General features: G+C 41.1%; 1 protein-coding gene across 4 annotated transcripts in view; it reads right to left on the reverse strand.

The window, feature by feature from the left end:
* LOC104918308 (laminin subunit alpha-3) overlaps nt 1–18,261 on the reverse strand; it is a 52,970-nt gene extending 34,709 nt beyond the window's left edge. For 3 of the 4 annotated variants that reach the window (XM_019262255.2, XM_027290799.1, XM_019262254.2), the window contains exons 1-10: nt 17,701–18,261; nt 17,027–17,179; nt 6,891–7,008; nt 5,157–5,275; nt 4,909–5,079; nt 4,110–4,210; nt 3,218–3,333; nt 2,348–2,466; nt 1,768–1,858; nt 594–725 (exon numbers count right to left, since the gene is read on the reverse strand). In XM_019262255.2, coding sequence (XP_019117800.1) covers nt 594–725; nt 1,768–1,858; nt 2,348–2,466; nt 3,218–3,333; nt 4,110–4,210; nt 4,909–5,079; nt 5,157–5,275; nt 6,891–7,008; nt 17,027–17,179; nt 17,701–17,973 — 1,393 coding nt within the window. In that variant the 5' untranslated portion in view covers nt 17,974–18,261. The remainder of the gene's footprint in view (nt 1–593; nt 726–1,767; nt 1,859–2,347; nt 2,467–3,217; nt 3,334–4,109; nt 4,211–4,908; nt 5,080–5,156; nt 5,276–6,890; nt 7,009–17,026; nt 17,180–17,700) is intronic. The other variant, XM_027290802.1, reaches the window with a different exon arrangement.
* Between the last annotated feature and the right edge of the window lie 209 nt (nt 18,262–18,470).

The following is an 18,470-nucleotide window of genomic DNA, read 5'->3' on the forward strand; positions in this document are numbered from 1 at the left end:
AACAAAAGCGAAAGACTAGGAAAACAAAAATTACTTAAAAAGCCAAATGAGCTGATGAAAGACTTATCTCTACGCCCTACTGAGCCCGCAGCCAGATCAGAGTGGAATAGTGAGATAAGACAGGGGAAATTTTGTGAGTCCTATATCTGCTTCTGCTGTATTTGTTTGGATGGAGGTTTGGGAATGTGCGTTAGCCAGTACCTTTAGCAATAAAGGCATATTTCTAAAGGTGGTCTAAACGGGTTATATTTTTCCCTCAAGGTGAAAACTGATACAAAAGGCTAAAAAAGGGCAAACATGAAACTGAGTCCTATCTTCAAAGGGTGGATTCAGTTTCAGCTCACAGCGTACACCTTGACACACTGAACTCCCAAACACAGTGATATCATTTCATCATCGTGACTCAAACGGACAAAGGAAGGAGTCAAATGTAGCTTTCTTTTAGACACTGTTTAACTTGTAGCTATCACAAACGTTATTCATAGCATATGACACCAAAATGGCATCTCTGTTTCACAACTGCCCATTTATTAGACCACTCATCCATTAGGTAAACGGGGCATCCAGTACGTGATAAAAAAGAAAGAACTTACGAATACACTGAGGGTAGTAATAGTATCCGTCAGCACAGCGATCACAGTATTCTCCAGTAAACTGTGGCTTGCAGATACACCTTCCAGACCCCATTTCACATCCGGCTGTAGTCCTTTCATCACACCTGCAGCCTGGTGGGGTCACATGTTTTGTTTTTATTAACATATATAGACAGACGTGCACACATGTCAACAGATACATCAACATAAACTAATACAGCACATAATTATTGATTTATTTACCATACATAACAGATCCAAGCACAGGAAGCTTTCAACTATCAATCATCTGAAAATAATTACTGAACCTTTAGTGACTTTGTTTTTGCCAAAATGAACACCTTCCTCTGCTAAGCTGACTTAATTGAGTTTGTGGATTTTATGGTTTACTTTTCAAAGTGCTCAAGGCAACCGGTTTAATTCCACTACTTTCTAATGTCCAAACACAACTGGCAGCTATTTATACGCTGAGGAACAGCCACGGACCATTAAAGTAATGTAAACAAGAGCAGAGCCCAGTTTAGCAATAATACAAGCAGTGGTGGTGCCAGTGGAGCTTGCGCAATGGTGCCATTTGTGTGTCCAGTCTCAAACATGACGCTGATGCCTCTCTTTGAATATAACCCTGTTTTGGCTTCACTTGTTTGCCATGCATACTGTATGTCACATGCCTACATTGTGAGACACTATTGAGAGACACTATGGTGGGACCAAACTTGTCTACTAGTGCTGTTTTGACAGATGGTAACACCAAAACAAGTAACATTTTTTTGTAATGTGCATTGTTCATTGTATTAATTAAAGCAACTGCAGAAACTGATCTGGACTTGTATCCGAAGGATGTTTTGTTACAGATTTCACAAAATGATACGGGGAACATGCTGAGAAATGTGCATGTTTTCTCAATATCTATTTTAGTTTCATATTTACACAGTCTTTTATTTTTTGTGCAGACCACCATAGCAACAAATATTCATCATCCACTGGAAATGTTTGCAAGGATGCCGCACACACATGTCTGCACTTACAGCCTCAATGGGTATTTCTACTCTCATTTGTTGTTTGTCTCACTTGTCATGCAAAGTTCTTTAAAAAAAAAAAAAGACAAATAAAGTAGCAGCAACAACAATGAAAAAGTGGAGGAATAAAATATGTAGAAGAAATCGCAACTCACGTATGCATCCAGTGGGTGACTCTGGAGGTACTCCGTAAGGTCTGTAGAAACCTTCGAGGCATTGCTCACAGTTCACACCAGCTGTGTTGTGCTAAAGATGAACACAAAAATCAAGTGTGAGCCATAAATCCTGCATAATTGAACAGGGACAATAGAATAAAAGACGTCCTTGAATGAGCACAAGAGTCCTCTGTAAAGGGGAATGTTTCAAATCCACATTGATACATGTGACGGGAATGCTTTCATGTACTCTACATCAGTGCCATGTTCCAGAGGGATGTTTGTATCAACATAATACTCAATACAACTTTGTTTTGGCTAAAGAAAATGACACAATACTAATTTCTTGGAGCGGTAAGTGAAAAGTGTTTTAAAGAAAAAGGTCTGTTTTAGCCTTACAAGCCCAACTTGTAGAGTAAATGGTGCAGTGTCAAATGCTCCATGAACTGTATAAAACTGTACAGTATGCAGACAACGTGGAATTTTTCTCCTTCTTTTTTTCTCTAATACCCTCCACCTCCCCTTCAACTGCACACATTCACACACAGGAATCAGTTTAGACTTGACATGCATTTCATACCTGGCAGTTGATGCACACTCCTCCTCCGTTGAACCTGCCGAAGGTGTCTAAACTTGCTCCCCTCCTTTCCATCTCTGGGTCGTAATAACAGTCAAAGGCATGGGAGAAACACTGGCAGGCTGAGAAGGAAACCCCCGAGATAAACACACACACACACACACACACACACACACACACACACACAAAGAATTATTCTATATGCCTCAGCAAATTACCTTTGAGTCCCCTGTCTGTGTTTAAACACCTTAAGCTACTCATTATCCAAAAAGGGGTTGTGAATCTGGTTGTTAAGTATTAAGAGAAACTATAAAATCCAAACTAAATAAGATGGCTCACCCTTTTCCTGTATACCACCCCTGTCTCTCATTAATCTTTATGAATGGTTCGGGCGGATTTCCACTTTACTGTGCTCTGCACTGATTACATTACAAGTCTTTCTCTGCTTTTGTGGCTTCTACAAGGTCAGGTTTCATGAAGGGAAGATTTGTCAACAGCCCAAAGCAATTAGATTCCAGCTGACACAGGCTCTGCTGCTGGCTGACTGGATGGCTCGCAGATAAACCTCCATGGGGGACTATCTGGTGGGCCTGGCTAGCTGACTCACTAGCTGGCTAAGATGACAGAAAGCAGTTATCCTGGAGCTAGTTATGCACTGTACTGTTCATCACACATGCCATATGAGGAATGTCCTTCTCAACTCTTCACTGAGGCTCTCTACAATACCATATGAGGGCATCCACAACAGGGTTTAAATATCAGAGGACACTTCAGTCCACTCTGGGGGTCGTAATTCAAGGAGCCAGCAACACGGGGAGTATGAGAGTGTGGTTTGTTTGTACTTTGAATGAACCATTATACATGTACACTTACGTTCACACTCATTGGGGCTGTCAACAGTTGCAGCACGCCAAGGCTTCTGGTTAAATCCTGGACAGCACCGGTCACATGACTCACCGCAGGTGTTGTGTTGGCACTCACACTGGAGTCTACAGACAGGAAACGAGACACAACACTCTGATTTATAGTGAAAAATCCCAAAACTTTCAACCTGCATTAATACATTTTCTTAACCGCTTGGTGACCACAGACCAAACTTTAAACAAACTACTGACATATCATTACCTTATAAAGTGGTGATCGTGTGCATGTTCATCACTAAAAACATTGATTTGATCCATTGTCAGTATAAAAATATTTTTTTAAGACAATGGGAGCATTCATTTGAAATGCCGAAACAATAAAACACAATGTACCCTTTATGAACGCCATGTTGTTCTGTTGTTTATTTGTTCAGGATACAGAGATCAACAGTAATTCAAAGTAGGACTTTATCACATATCTTGCCCTTTTACCAACTATTTACAACGTCACAGCCTGTAATCAGAGTAAGTAAAATAATCTGCTGCCCTTTACAGCGGTGAAGTCAATGTACAAACACATGAGCTAACCCTCCCTCCAAAACAATTCACCATCATTCAAATCACTAGATTTGGCAGCATCTCTTTGTTCTGTATCACATCATTTTCAGCATTAAGTCATCTCAGTATACTGGATACACACAGGAGGCCTTTGTACAGAAAGACTATTCAGCCACGTTAATGAATAAACAAGCGAGACAGATTTACTGGTGGAAGTTCAACTTTAAAGTCAACTTTTGAGCTTTCAGATCCAGTTCAGTTTGTAATTAAGTGATGAAAAATCCTTTGACCACACAACTTTGTCAAATATTTATGCTGTGCTGAACATAATGAGCGTTACTAACCTGTTTGGATTGTCCTGGTTACTCGCCCCACCACACACCTGTGCATGCCCATGACAAACGCAGCGTCCTCCGATACTAATGTCTTTGATACTGTAGTAATACTGTCAACAAATGAGGAAAATGTTATCACCACCAACGATTTCAAAGTAAGGGCGATTTTATCAGCAATTTTGCAACATCAGCCACACCAGAACAAATGTCTGGCAGCAGAAGTGAGTCACACATGTTGACAAGTACAAACTTAAATCACGATCCATGAGCTGGGGCTAGTTTTATGGGGTGAATCGGTGCATTATGTATATAAAAGATGAGATACAAACAGCTGACATTGTTTTTTTATTTTTAGAGAGTCAAATAAAGAAGAATTAATGAGCTGTTTATTGAATCTTGAGGATACATTTCTGGAATTGTGTCTACTTTATCCAATTTCAGGTTAACTAAAGCTGTTACAGAATAGACACTACTCAAAGACAGAATAAGAAATGCTGGTTTTAGACTCATCACTTGGATGCTGCAGGTTTCTCCTGCTGCATCATATTATGTGCCTGCTGTCTGTCCTGTCCAAGACAGTCCTCGCTGTCTCTACCAAATGAATTACCATGAAGGTTGGACAGATCTGGCATCAAGCCTTGACAAGGATGAATGTGTGAGCAGGAGGGAGCAAGTCAGTGTGTTTGTGTCAGCAAAAAGGAAGCTTGAGGGTAGGTGGTGCAGAGTCGTAAATCTGGCTTGCCCAAATGGGGAACAAGAGTCTGCCAGCATGACACCTCTGTGTCAGGTTGTACAGTATGTGCCTCACCCTGCGTGTGACGGTGGGATCTCTCTGGGCCTTGGAGATAAGGTGTCCCAGCAAGGTGGTGGTGCGGAGGAAGCGCAGGCGGATGTTGGTGGCCTTCGTGAAGTCTCGCAGAACTGGCGAGTAGGTGAAGTTTCTGGACCCCGGCCGACCATTGACCAGAGACACCACAATCTGGACAACACATACTTATTACACATAGAATGTTTTAGATACCTCATCAAATATAGCAACTTGATATGATATTTTACCTCTCCGTTCTCCAGAGGGACGATCCGTGAGTATTCTGTGGTGCAGACTTGGTCATCATCACTTAATATACGAGCATTGGGCTGCTTTCCGAACTTTTCAATACATTCATGCTTTGAATCTGCCAAAATAAATAAAACCTATTAAACTTTTACAGCATATTCCATTTATTTTTCATTTTAAACTGATAGTAATGTTTTTATTTATTTTTTTAAAAATTCATTTTATGGATGGCTTTAGCAAAGCTACTCTCTATCACTAAAAACGCACCAAGGTTAAGGTTAGTAATAGTAGTTAGTAAACTAAAGTAGCAGTTAATGAAACATGATAATTGTTGTATTCAGGTGCTTGCACGAAGCTTCAAGTCGGCTGCCAAAATACCTTGCATTTACAAATTATGTTGTTGGACAATCAAACCCAGAAGGCAAACAGCAAATAAGTATCATGCTAAATGGATTCATCTGAACTTTAAACATCAGAATAAGTCAAATCTGTAATACACAAAACATGAAAAAGGAGACAAAGCCTTCAAGAGAATTAAAGTTAAGTGAATGAATCATGAGAGTTAAGAAGTAGCGTCTGTGCTGGACTCTTGAAAGATCATTAAATGAACATCAGCTTGATGGCAAAAAGAAGCTCTGGCACTGTATATCTGTTGAGTCACAGTTGTGCCTCCTGGCAGTCTGTGTGCACAGGTGCCTCACAAACGTTAGTCATCGTAACTCAGATTTGCCAACTCAGCAAACTAAATCTGAGTATATGGTTCAAGTTATATAGAAATGACAGGGTTTGCATTTAGGTTTACGTCTTACTGCATGACAGACACCACCTGCTACTTTCTACACAAAATCCTGGATTTCTTTTAAAGCTCGAGTTGTCTGTTGGTTTTGATTTATTTTTAATTCACCATAAACACACACACTTCCTGAGATAAATTCTTAAGCAGTCTGATCAGTGTGCCAGGATTAGACTAGGATGTTGAAGAAAATTCAGATACATTGTTCACAATGGCTCTTTTTCAGAGCAGGCTTGTCATAGCAGGAGAAACACAGGTGTTATTAATAAAGATAATAATGTTTCCATTCAGCAGTGCCAGTTCCATGCTCTGTGACTGATTCCAGGCATGGCATAGCAGAACATGACATTATTAGTTACATCTGTGCATTTGTGCGAACAAGTCATGGTTGTATCTAAAATCCGCTAACTATGATTCAATAACTGTTTATCACGAAGACACAATAAGCCTCCATATATATGTTTTTAAAGGATTTTGTTAACGAGTGGTTGCTGCTGTTTCCGCTCTGCTCTTCTAAGAAATATCTTTTCAATCTTGTTCTGTTTATTCCAAACACACTATTGTCGGATCTGAATAGAAAACCTGCTACAAGGCGCTATGACCAAAAGGCTTTTGTCAAGTTGAAGATGAGCTAAAATCACTGTTGTGTTACACAGTCAGAAACTGAGAATTGCTGACATTTATCTGCAGGAAAATTAATTACTTTAAAATACCAACATGCATTCCAGATTCACCAGATTTACTTACAAATCATTGACAGCTGGGGAACTGGTATATTACACATAAAAACAACTGGTTTGGTTTTACAGCCCATAATAAGAGCAACTCCAGAGGGGAATTCAATCATAATGTTTCAACATTTGAGTTATAGCACAAGCAATGAGGCAGTATGCAGGAAGTGAATTAAAACATTGCAGAATACAATCACATGGGAACTTACGTGCAAAATACTGCCAAGGGATAAAGGTTCTCCCGTTGTCTACAGAGCGCTCCAGGACCCAGAGGTCAGGACGAGGTGAGTTTGCAAACTTGATGAGGACGTACGCCACATGGAAGAGCTAAAAACCAGAACACAGAGAGCAGGCAAAACAAAAAGCAGTCACTCCTCTGAACGGATTTTGGCATAGCATTGTAATTTCCTGTACTCCCCTTGTACTATCAAGTAAGTGTTGGCCGGCAGCTCTGACAATACTCTTATTTCCTTTCTTGGGAGAGCCAGGCCATAACATCAGTTTGATTGTTGTATATCTGAAAATAATCACCATAGAATTACAGAATTGACTTTTATGAGGATGCAGCCATGAGCCAAAGTCAAAGCTTCCTGCTCTGTGCTGTTATACTTGCAGCTTCTGTGTGTGGCCATATAGCAAAGTACAAACAATTTGCCAACATTTGTCAGCATGAAGTCAATAAAAGTGGTGCAGGTGCAGCTAGGTTAGTGAAAAGACATGAGCTAAGCCCACATGATCCGCTTCTGTTCTCTGAACTCTCTATCTCCTTCCATCAGAATATGCAGTCCATACAAGGGCAGAAAATGATGCCAATGATTGTTTCTGCCAGCACTGAGCTTTCTGTCAGGCCTGTGACGCTCTGAGCAGTATATTTCCTTTGCCGTTCATCAACAATCCTCATCAAGCCCTAAAAGCGGATGACTTCAGCATGACTGAACATTGTACAATGGAACGGTGATTGGTGAAAATCAAAGCTCTCTTTGTTAAGATCTGGAATGGACTGTGACACCAACCTGCACATGACATCTGCAGTGTCAACAAAAAGCCTTGCCTATGCCTGACCACCACACCCCTGTCTTATTTGTCTGAGGCTAAAACACACTTCATCTCAGTTGAATTTCAGCACTGGTGGGAATCCTAAAGCAACTTTGAACATGTTTTAAAAACACAGTACAGTAGGCATATTTGCTACGCCATCAGGATTGAGTGATGAATGAAAAGTATACCTAAATATTGTGTGCTATTTAAATAAAAGACATCTCCATAGACAGGCTTCTATTTGAGAAGAATGAAGGCAGGCCCGCACTCGTCTAGCATCCCTCAGCTCCTTGATGAAAAACCCCCGCGGGCATTTGAAACAGTCATGTTGCTATCTCTCTTTGCATGAAACAGGCTAACACTCATATCAAAGCAAAGTAGAACACAGCACTGTCCTGGACTGTGTCAAAAAGGATCCACAATCCTGATGGATTTCTCCCCTGAACTCTAAAAAGTAATGGCCAGATGTTCAAGTAGCTCTCGGCTTGATAGATTGTCAGAGAGTTTAGAGGTCAGCCGGGGAAATGTCTGGCCTCTGAAAACCGTCAAAAATCACTAATAACAAACAACAAAATAGGTTGCAAATTAGCCTTTCTGACCGTCCTTTTAATCATCGTTGCCTTTGACCAAAACAGTCACTCTCTATGTAAATAAAGTGGCCTAGAACTCTTTCTGGCCTCAACTTTGAATGGGGTGTGACTTGAAATTAATCAAAGAACACTTCCACCCTCATGCAACAGGATGTGCAAAAAAAAGATGAATGGGGCGGGCAAACAAGATGTGGGCTGCCATCCAGCTAAAAAAAGAAGCAAGGATTTTCCAGATGAGCTGCCCTCTATCAATATGTTAGTTCTGCTGAGGACCAGGAGGATGTTTAGTTCACACGGGCCGCGATGACGTTAAGGGAGGACCGGCAGGGGGAAGGGAGGCTGGAGAGTCAGATGGGGGGAGGGTAAAATGGGTATGGGTGGCTAGAGACGTGCTGGCTGGCATGCGGACCCATCTCAGATTCCAAACATAGCGCCACATTCCCCTTCCCTCCTAATGCCCCCAAAGCAGAGCATGCCACTGCTTTCAGGAACTTGTCACAGACAGCAACGCACAGCAGTGAAAATCTTCTCCACTTGTCATGGAGATATAGGTAACTACAAGAAATTCTCCCTTTTGCCAAGAATAACAACATCCTCACTCATAAAAAAACTAATTTGTTCCAGTTCTGGTCCAGCCTAACACCAAAATAAGTGCCCTCTGAGGATTTGTGGGGTTGGTTACACATTTGCATTATCTCACCCGAGTGTTGTCAAATGTGAAAGATAATCCTACACTAACTAACACAGGTGTACTTCTGTAACTGTGTAAAAGTTTTACCTTGTGGACTTGTGAATAGAGCTGGATATGAGTCAGTATGTTAACTATGAATATAACAAAAGCATTCAGTGGTAAAAGATATGACACTGATACCAGTATTTTTCTGCAATCAAAAAGCAAACTGAATGTCTGCAAATAGTAAAGTCTTGTTTGAAAATTAACCTCTGTTTCATCAGAAAAGACCAATAATCCAACAATCCAACCACCTCAAACCATGCGTCTGTTATGATGGGGAATATAAGATTTTGCCCTAATAAGATGGAGGAGCTAACAGCGCTACCCAGGCTACAGAGGAAGTATCGAGAGTGTAGCATCATGTGCCTCACAGAGACATGGCTGAATGAACTCACCTTGGTCTCGCTGGTAACTCAGCAGAGCAAAGACCAATTTCTTATCCAGAGATGTGTGCACAAGCTTATGCCACAAGTTAATTTCCCCGTTGTGGGATCAGTAAAGTCTATTTTATATTATCTTATCTTGTATTTTATGGTTCCCCCTCACTTCCTTGGAAACTACTGTATAAATTCAGTTATCTACAAGGTAACACAAGAAGTCATCGATCCAACTTTACATCATTCTCATCAAGCCTGAGTGTGGTGATGCCAAACACAGCTGTATCTGAGTTGATGCCAATAACTGAGTGATGGTTAGAAGAATGCTCCGGAAACAAACCCAGTCAGAAACAGACAGCGTGATCTTGGAAGACAGGGCCTGTTCTGGCACGGCTTTCCTTAATTTCAGGCCTGTCTCTCCAACTGTGTCCTGCCAGTCTAAACACACACTCTTGAAATATGTCCAGCACCTACATAATGTTTGCAGAGAGCCTAATATATCGCCATGGCGTGCTAAGCACATCAGCACAGGATTCCAGTGGCGTACAAAGACATGAAACAGATTGACAAGCTTGTGGCAAAAACACTTGGAATAACACTTGAGAAGAGTTATCCTCTGCCCCGCCCTGCATCTGCAGCATTTAGACAAGAGTGTCATGCCAGGAGGTTTAGTGTAGGAGGCTGTGGGTGGGTGTCAAAAAAGTTCAGGGGTTGAACTGTGACAGGTATGGACTGTTTGGCACCCTCCCTCCCTCTCTGTCTTCTTACCCCATCTCAAATTCCTGACCTTGACCCTCTCTAATAGTGTCACATATACAAGGTATAAAGTATCCAGATCTCCTCTAACCTTCTAATTAACACAACACAGCCAACACAGCCAACAAACTCCCTCATGACCAAACACCATTTTAACAACAGCATGTTAACATTTTTCCTTTCAATACGCTTGCAGCAACATGTAAATGCATTTCGACAAAACACACACAGTCACATTCTTAAATCTGTTGACCCATGACGGCTCATGCCCACAGTGTGTTTTCATGTGTGTGTTATTATTGCTGGATTATTGACCTGACAGTTCACGTTGTGTTTGTGTGTGTGTGTGTGTGTCAACTCAAGAGTGATAAATGTGCACCCTTAAGTGTGAACTGCAGCCTCTACACAGAAGTCCTCCCCTCTAACTTCATACATGCCTGTAATTCAGGTTTTAGAGTGGAGCTCAGAGAACAATCAAGGATCTCTAAAAGAGGCCCGATTGCGTGACCTTTTGCCAGTTGCTTTGCTGCTGCGCTGCCACGTGGATCTCTTCAATTATAATCTCTTTGTGTTGATTAAACGAAGTGTACAGTAAAGTAGACTGGTTAGGAATCTCTCGCTGCCTTCTCGATAAGAAACTATAGTGTCTGCAGCGACTGTTCCTTGATTTTATAATCCACGTTTTTGATATTCTAATGCCTTAATAGTAGGATATGTGTCTTATTACGAGGAGTTGATATGTGTACAGCACAGAACATATGAAAATCCAGGGATCAAAACAACTGTTACAGTATACGTGTAAGTTGAATGTAATTCAATCACTGTTACTATAACACAGTTGTCTTTTTGAGTACTTGTGTACTTTTGTGAGTACAATAAACTCCCTAATTGTTTGTAAGAGAGGAGGATGTCAAAAAACAGTGTGTTGTCCAGAATTAAAGCGCTGCATGTGTGTGTGGTACATGGTGTGTGAAACTGTAGCCTGTGTGTTTGTGGCTGCAGTCTCTGTGTTGTCTGCCTTGGCGATCTTTTTATGCTACTGTTGATTCTATAGGTCATTTAAATTATGTGTCTTAAAGGTCCAGTACGTGTAGGATTTAGCGGCATCTAGCAGCAAGGTTGCACTTTCCAAGTAACTAAATACCCCTCGCCTAACTATTTCTTTCAAAGCGTGAAGGGGGAAACAGTGGCTGCGACACTTACAAAAAAATGCAAGAACCCCTATCTAGAACCGGTGTTTAGTTACATGTTTGTTCAACATGGCAGACAGAAGAGGATCGGTGGCGTCTGTAGAGCTCATTCTAAAATGACAAAAACATAACACATCTTATTCTCAGGTGTTTATACACTAATGAAAACATGGTTATGCATAATATAGTCCATTAGATTCTCCTAAATCTCTGGACCTTTTATAATGCTTGCTGCACCATGTGTCTATACTCTTTTTATGTAGTCTGTCATTTTTGTTTTGTTCTGATTAATTCTAGTCAGGAGGAAGGCAGTTGTGTATTTATAATCTGTTGTATGCAAAGACTGCACAAATCAAAATGTGTCCCATGGGGCTTTTTAAAATGTATTTATATTATATTTATATTAGCCTTTGTACATTCTAACTAATCTCCTTTTTACTTGTATTTGAGCATATTCATACACAAGGATTTCCACTTTACTTGATGAAAATGTCTTTAATGTAATAATTCAGGCAGAGCAGCAGCAGGTGAGCTAGCAATAAGTAAAATTTCAGCAAGTGCAGTCAAGAATCCCAAATTCCAACCAAAGGGGCACCGCATAGCCAAGAGGGCTAAATCTATGAGATCAGGATCCTGACAGATAGAGGCCATCTGAACGAGCTCCTGAGAGGTTGATGTGAGATCAGAGGAATGCAATTCAAAGGAGAGGAGGCATCGCCTTCTGTTAGAGTGGATCAGCCCCACCAGACACGGCATACCGGAGCCCTCCGGTTTGTAACAATGCAATGTACAACTGTTTGTCTGTGTGCAACAGGTGGGCGGGGGAAGGGGAGCGGGGTGGTCTGGTGTATTTCTCTCTGTCTCCATGACAGAATTAGTTATACGGTAACAGAGAAAGGTTGGGTACAACGTCACAAGACAACTGTAGGTGTATCAGAAAACATACAGTATGTGTTTCTGCTTGTCAGCACTCTTCACGCTGTAAAAGCCTGAGGTGCAGCTGCTTAATTAATAATGGTCTGTTTGCTTTTCTGCATTGAACACTACAGGTTTTTCTCTTTTACGAAATGTCATTCTTTAACTTATTATATTATATTTATTATTAGAGAACCTTGAGAACTCATGCAGGGTTCAAAATTGTCTATAACATACAGTACTCAGCATTGATTGGAAATGCTACATGATTTTAGGAAACTTTCTTACAATTGGTTCAAGACCAAAAACTCTGCCTTATTCAAAGATCCTGAAATTAGAGCACAAAATATAATGTTTCTGGACACTCACATTTCAATACAGTATGTGTGGGATTTCTGATTATACTGATGCAGTATTTCCTTCCATCTCTATCAGTGACCTCAATTCATATGGGTATATTACTATTCACCAAACACCCATATCAAATGGGCCTAGGAAAACTCCTGCTCTCCCATTGCATCAATGCCTGCGTCAGTAAACCTGTGGCCACCGATTAGCATTTCCATATATGAATTGATGTCAAAGGCATTGAAAAGGTGACTAGATCCCCCATTAACCCCCACAAGCTTTTCCACATCGGAGCTCCAGATTTAGGATGAACTGCAGTCCAACAGTCACCCGTGATGCACTCGCCAAGCCAGACTGCTATACTGCTAACTAGCATGAGGTGGCTGTAGTAGTAAATATCTGCTGGGTTGGCCTGGCGCCTGAGGCAGCCTGGCTAAAGACAGGCACTTACATCACCTCCATCGTCACCACAGCAATAGGGATATGTCAAACAGCCTTGTCACTAGGGTCGCACTGAGCCCACTGCACAGTATGAACAAATCTTAACTACTGAGCATATACAACATGATAAGATTAGGATTATGGCCTCTGTTTGCTAAACACTTAACGCATGATTTAAAGAGATGCAGCCATGGACAATTCATCTGCGTACACAAAGCATGCACGTATGCAAACATCATACATACGCGTGAACGTCTACTTTGTCAGAGGGCAGATGTCAAGGGAAAATCTAAGGTTTCTGAGACTTGTGTGTTTGTGTGCGTGTTTTCTGTTTAAGTACTTTCTCACCACCAAATTACACCACCTCTCCATTTCTATCCATTTATATAGTGAAAAGAGAGGACCAGGTCACTTTCAGTGAGGCTTAGAAAGAACCAAACCTTTGTGAGAGTCTGAGAGCGCAGAAAGGATGTCACACAATACTGCCTAGAAGGATTTTAACACAAAAGGGGGCGACGGCTGCAAATAAAACATTCAAACCAACTTCGGTGGGAGGTGGACCCCTGAGAGAGGGGATTAGGTTCCAGGGGAATGTCTCTAAAATTGAGTTCTTGGAAGCTTTGTCTCTTGACGATTGCAGAACTGTGTGCAGTGCCAAAACCACTGCGTTAACCTGAACCAGACCATTCCCAGTCTACCAACTTTGGCATTGAAAATCATTGTACTTGCACGTATTCACATTCCCAATAAAGTGAAAACCAAGTAAACCCAACTTTACAGTCTGTTGAGCAAATAACCTATAAATCACAGATAAAAAATGAGATCTGTCCATTTAAAGCCACAAAACCACCACACAAATCTCCATCATCAACACAACAAACACCTGTCACCCACAGAAATAATCCACAGCCTTGACCTTAACATAAAAATATCAGTTAAGTCCCTCGAACATTAATCCAGCAACTAAACAGAGCTTCATTTAAACCAGTAATGTCCAATAATCATTCAATGATACTGAATAATCAAAATCAACACAGTCTCATCAGATGAGAGACAGACAGCGGTAAGCCCTGGTATGTTTGTCTCACATGGTCTACTCTGGGCTCACTCAGGCAGATAAGCACATGTGGTCAGGGCTCCTAAAATACATTCCCCAGAAAAAAGGAGTGACTGGCAGTCTGATGCATGGTGTTTAAATGTTTACCAGAACAATGGCTTGCCTACTGTGTCCTGTAAATAGTTTAACAAGAGCAAAAGTTCTTGGAAAAGTAGACAGTATTTTGGTGTGGACAAATGTAGAATCAATTTATAAAGGGATGGTCAAGAAATGCTTGACTTGTTCTTGACATCTGAGTGCACTTGTCTAAATAAAACAGAGGTATACATATACATGGTAAAAGATATGATATGATCTGTGCTCCCATAAATATATACTTAAATAAAATTTACTAATTTGTGCTCAATTACTCTCAAGGTAAACAAAACATTTATACCAAAAACATCTTTATCCATACAGAAGCCAACTAAAGATCACTGAGGTCATTTCCTGACTAGAGAAAGGATTTGTTATGGGTCATGGGTCAAAAGCCAAGAAGTCACAAAAACAGGGAATGTCTAATCTGCTCACATTGGCCTGTCTAAGACACAGGGCTCACCAAGAGAAGATTTCAGAGCTGGAGGCGATTTAGAGAGCGATAACATCACTTTGAAGATAGAATGTCAACACAGCAGGTAAATGCTAACATCAGCATATTGAAATGTTGCACGCATACTTGCATACAAATGGAGGTAGTTTTTAGTCATAAACCAAAATACTGAATAATGAATATTTTGACCTGATGATGGCATTAAACAAAAAATCAGCAAAGTCATTACATCCTAAGGAGGATGTGAATATCTGTACCAAACATTTATGGTAATAAATGTTCAATAGCTGTCTGGAGACATTTGTCTAAAACTCAAAAATGTCAAACTCATTATGGCGCTGCATATAAAGTTACTTAAGTAATGTTAGTCCTCTGGGGAACACAAATACCTGTAAAAGATGTCACGGATATACATCAAACTGTTTTTGATTTATTTTAGTCTGGTGGTCGATCAACACTGCAACCGCCAAGAGCAATACTGCTGGTGTAGCAAAACAGAAAAAAGGTACAAAATTGTATTGTATGGCCAGTTTTGGTGCAATTTGTCTGACAAACTATTTAGTTCAGCTTTAGTCAGATTAGTCTAGCTTTAAAGTAACTTCAAACAATCACCTTTACAGAAAACCCGGAAACAGCTTTGTCAAAAAAGCCTCTCTTTGAACCTCACTATTTTAACATAAACATCAACGGTGCCATTATCTAAAAAAATCTACTGAGAGCCATACAGATAACAGCAGCCACCTGCTTTGGTCTTAAAAGAAACCACAAAATCCATTCAGCTCGGTCTAACCCACATATTTCACTGAACGGATAATTTTTCCTGCAGGTTTAAAAAAAATCCTCAAAGCTATCAAAGTTTTATATGAACCAGTCAAACAACTTGACAGCTCTTAGTCCTTCTTGGATAGGGTGGAGAAGAGTGATAAAGCACGCTGGAGGGCAAGTGAATCACTTATTTGAAGGTAGACGCCTAAAGAAAACCTCCTTCCAAACACAAATCAAAAGCTATTTCAGGTTTAAAGAGTGATATTTTCTCTCAATGTAGACTCTTCCACTTGCATTTTGTCAGTAAACAGGAGTTTATTTTGATACAAAGAGATTAGAAACTTGTTCTTAGTTATTATTAGTTAATCACAAATCTGCTCCACCAGATGCCAGATCTTTTTGCCTCGCAGACTAATTTTTATTCACAGATGATTTGAGTGACAAAACACATGTATGCCCTAAAAATGCAATGGTGGCAGGTGAGCATTGTTTACACTCTTGGCGATTGCATCACATGCCATGAAAAGAAAGAATGTTTGTGACAGGTGTGTGCATGTGGTTGAGGTGTTGGTGTTGTGGTGAGGGAGGGCAGGGTGTTGTGTCAGAGATCTCGCCATGCTCTTTTTAGCACACCATAATGCAATAATGCTACTTTACCCCCTGCTCCCAAATAAACTCAGTATTACCACGTATTAAAGTCAGACATCCCTAAAGGCCCTGCATGTGTCCATCCTCTTGTAAGTGCGGGCTATATTTAGCCGTGCAGGATCTTTTGCACAGCTCAGTCTGTCTAAAAACAGAGATAGAAAAGCCAACACCCATTGTCTGACACAGTGCCCACTGGAACCCAAATATGCAACACGTGTGGTGAGGAACTCTTTTGTTGCTCCCTAGGTCTATTCCAAAACTAGTCAAAGAACCTCCTCAAACAAGATGTCCAGGCCTCCACCTGCACTGCTCCAATCTGATTTCACATCCTTCTGATCCCTAATCCCAAGACAGAATTCCTCTCTTTCCTCACATGGATAATTGAGTGTGAGGTGCAGTTTTATGGGCCTTGAGCCAAACTCCTTCCAGAGACACGGGTCATGATGGAAGTATATTTGATGGACCAATGGCGGCGTAAATCTGATTCCTGGAAAGCAACCAACTGCAGCACATTATTCACATGATCAGTGCTAGCTGAGGTGATGAAGCTCCTACTGAAAATAATAATCATGTAACACCTCTGGAATATTTTGTGAATGAAACCATAGGTCAATCAGGTTGCTTCCTTGCATATCCAAAACAATTGAGCAGCAGCAAAACACAGCGCAGAGGAAGAATATGGTGCAAAAAACATTTCCAGTTTCACACCAGCTCACACAAATAACATATCTCATCCCAAGACTGCAGAACAAGGACCAAAGCAGAAAACTTTCCTTCTCTTCCCTCAATAACACTGAGGTGCTATATTTCACTGTCACCACACAGCAATCATTATTCAAACTGCAAGCAGCAGCAGGTAAACAGCTGTTCATAGCAGAGTAAGGTATGATAATCTCACCTGCCCAAGGTCCAGGGTAACATTCACTTCATTGTAGACCAGTCCCCTGGAGAGAGGAGGGCTCTGCCACCAACGCTCTGTCCCGTCGATGGCGTTGGTCACCGGGTGGGCTTTGTTTGGTTCAGCAGAGTTGCAGTAATCACAGAACTGACCCTAAATGGTGTCAAATAGTTGGCATTCAGACACATATTCATTCATTCATAAACACCCAAAAAATTGCAACAAACTGCATGTGGGTTTTATATTAGAGGCAGGCAAGCACTGGCAAATGCCTAACCTAATAGAAATATGAAAGACATGCAACCACAGTCTTAAGTTAAAAAAAAGTGCTGCTCTTATAGCATAATGTAGGGACTTTCAGAAGAACTCCTGAGGGGGCTATAGACCACTTTTGAAGGGTATTTCCTTTAGAAAACTCAACTACAATGGCATAGCACTATGTTTGGCACTTGGACAAGTTGGTCGTGGCGGGCAGAGTTACAAAGACATATACAACATTTATAAAGTAACACAATCACTCAAAACTACTAAATATTCTTTCTGATAACAGTGAATACAACCTAGGTTCACATATATATCCGACTAAAATCTGATTTCCTATTTTAGTTCCTGCACATTGCTGTTATACGCACGGACTGAAAGCTTTAGCGTAACCTCAGCCAGGTTTTTCTTACCTGTATATTTTGAGTAAGAACTCTGTTGGTTGGTCCTCCGACAAGTTTGCAGTATAAATCATTTCTCGGTCTCCCAGCCTCATCCTGTCCGCAGGTTGCTGTGGCGGAGATACTAGACCCGTGAGCGAGGTTGAAATACGGAGGACTCAAACTAAAACCTGTTAAGTCGTCAAAAGTTTCTTGGCCATCTGCGTCCCTGAAAAGTGTTGTTGAAAAGGTACAAATTAAAGCGAGGAGATGAGCTGCCCTCATCCCTCTCGCCATGTTCCACATTAGAGATCCCAGTAGATGCTGAGAGCAACCCGCAGCGCGCAGGTCTTGTCATCTATAGATCTCCATAAAATGCGCCTAATGGGCTGCGCGAGTTACGCGCGGGGACTCCTTCAGCAGGACTAGACGTCCTCTAATGTCAGAGGCAAAGCTTTAAGTTGGTCTCCTGCTGTTGACGGTGTGCTCTCTTTCCGCCGCATGTTTCCAAACTAACAACGCCAGCTTTCCGTCTTCCTGACCATACTGTGCGCCACACTGGAGCTATCAGGTGTCAGGCTGTGGATGGTCTGAGCGCGACGCTAATCCACCGTGTGGGGCCAAAGGTCTCCTGTCACAGTGTACACTGCGTTTCCCAGCAGCACATCTTTTCTTTTCTTTGAACTCAAAATACTCTCTCTCCTACAAGTTTAAAACACACACACACACATAGGCTTAAAGTGTTTATGCGTTTATTATTTGTAGAAACTTGTATATATACGTATCCTATAATTTTACCATTA

Source organism: Larimichthys crocea, chromosome II, assembly GCF_000972845.2.
Source record: "Larimichthys crocea isolate SSNF chromosome II, L_crocea_2.0, whole genome shotgun sequence".
In the NCBI taxonomy this organism is placed as follows: Eukaryota; Metazoa; Chordata; class Actinopteri; family Sciaenidae; genus Larimichthys; species Larimichthys crocea.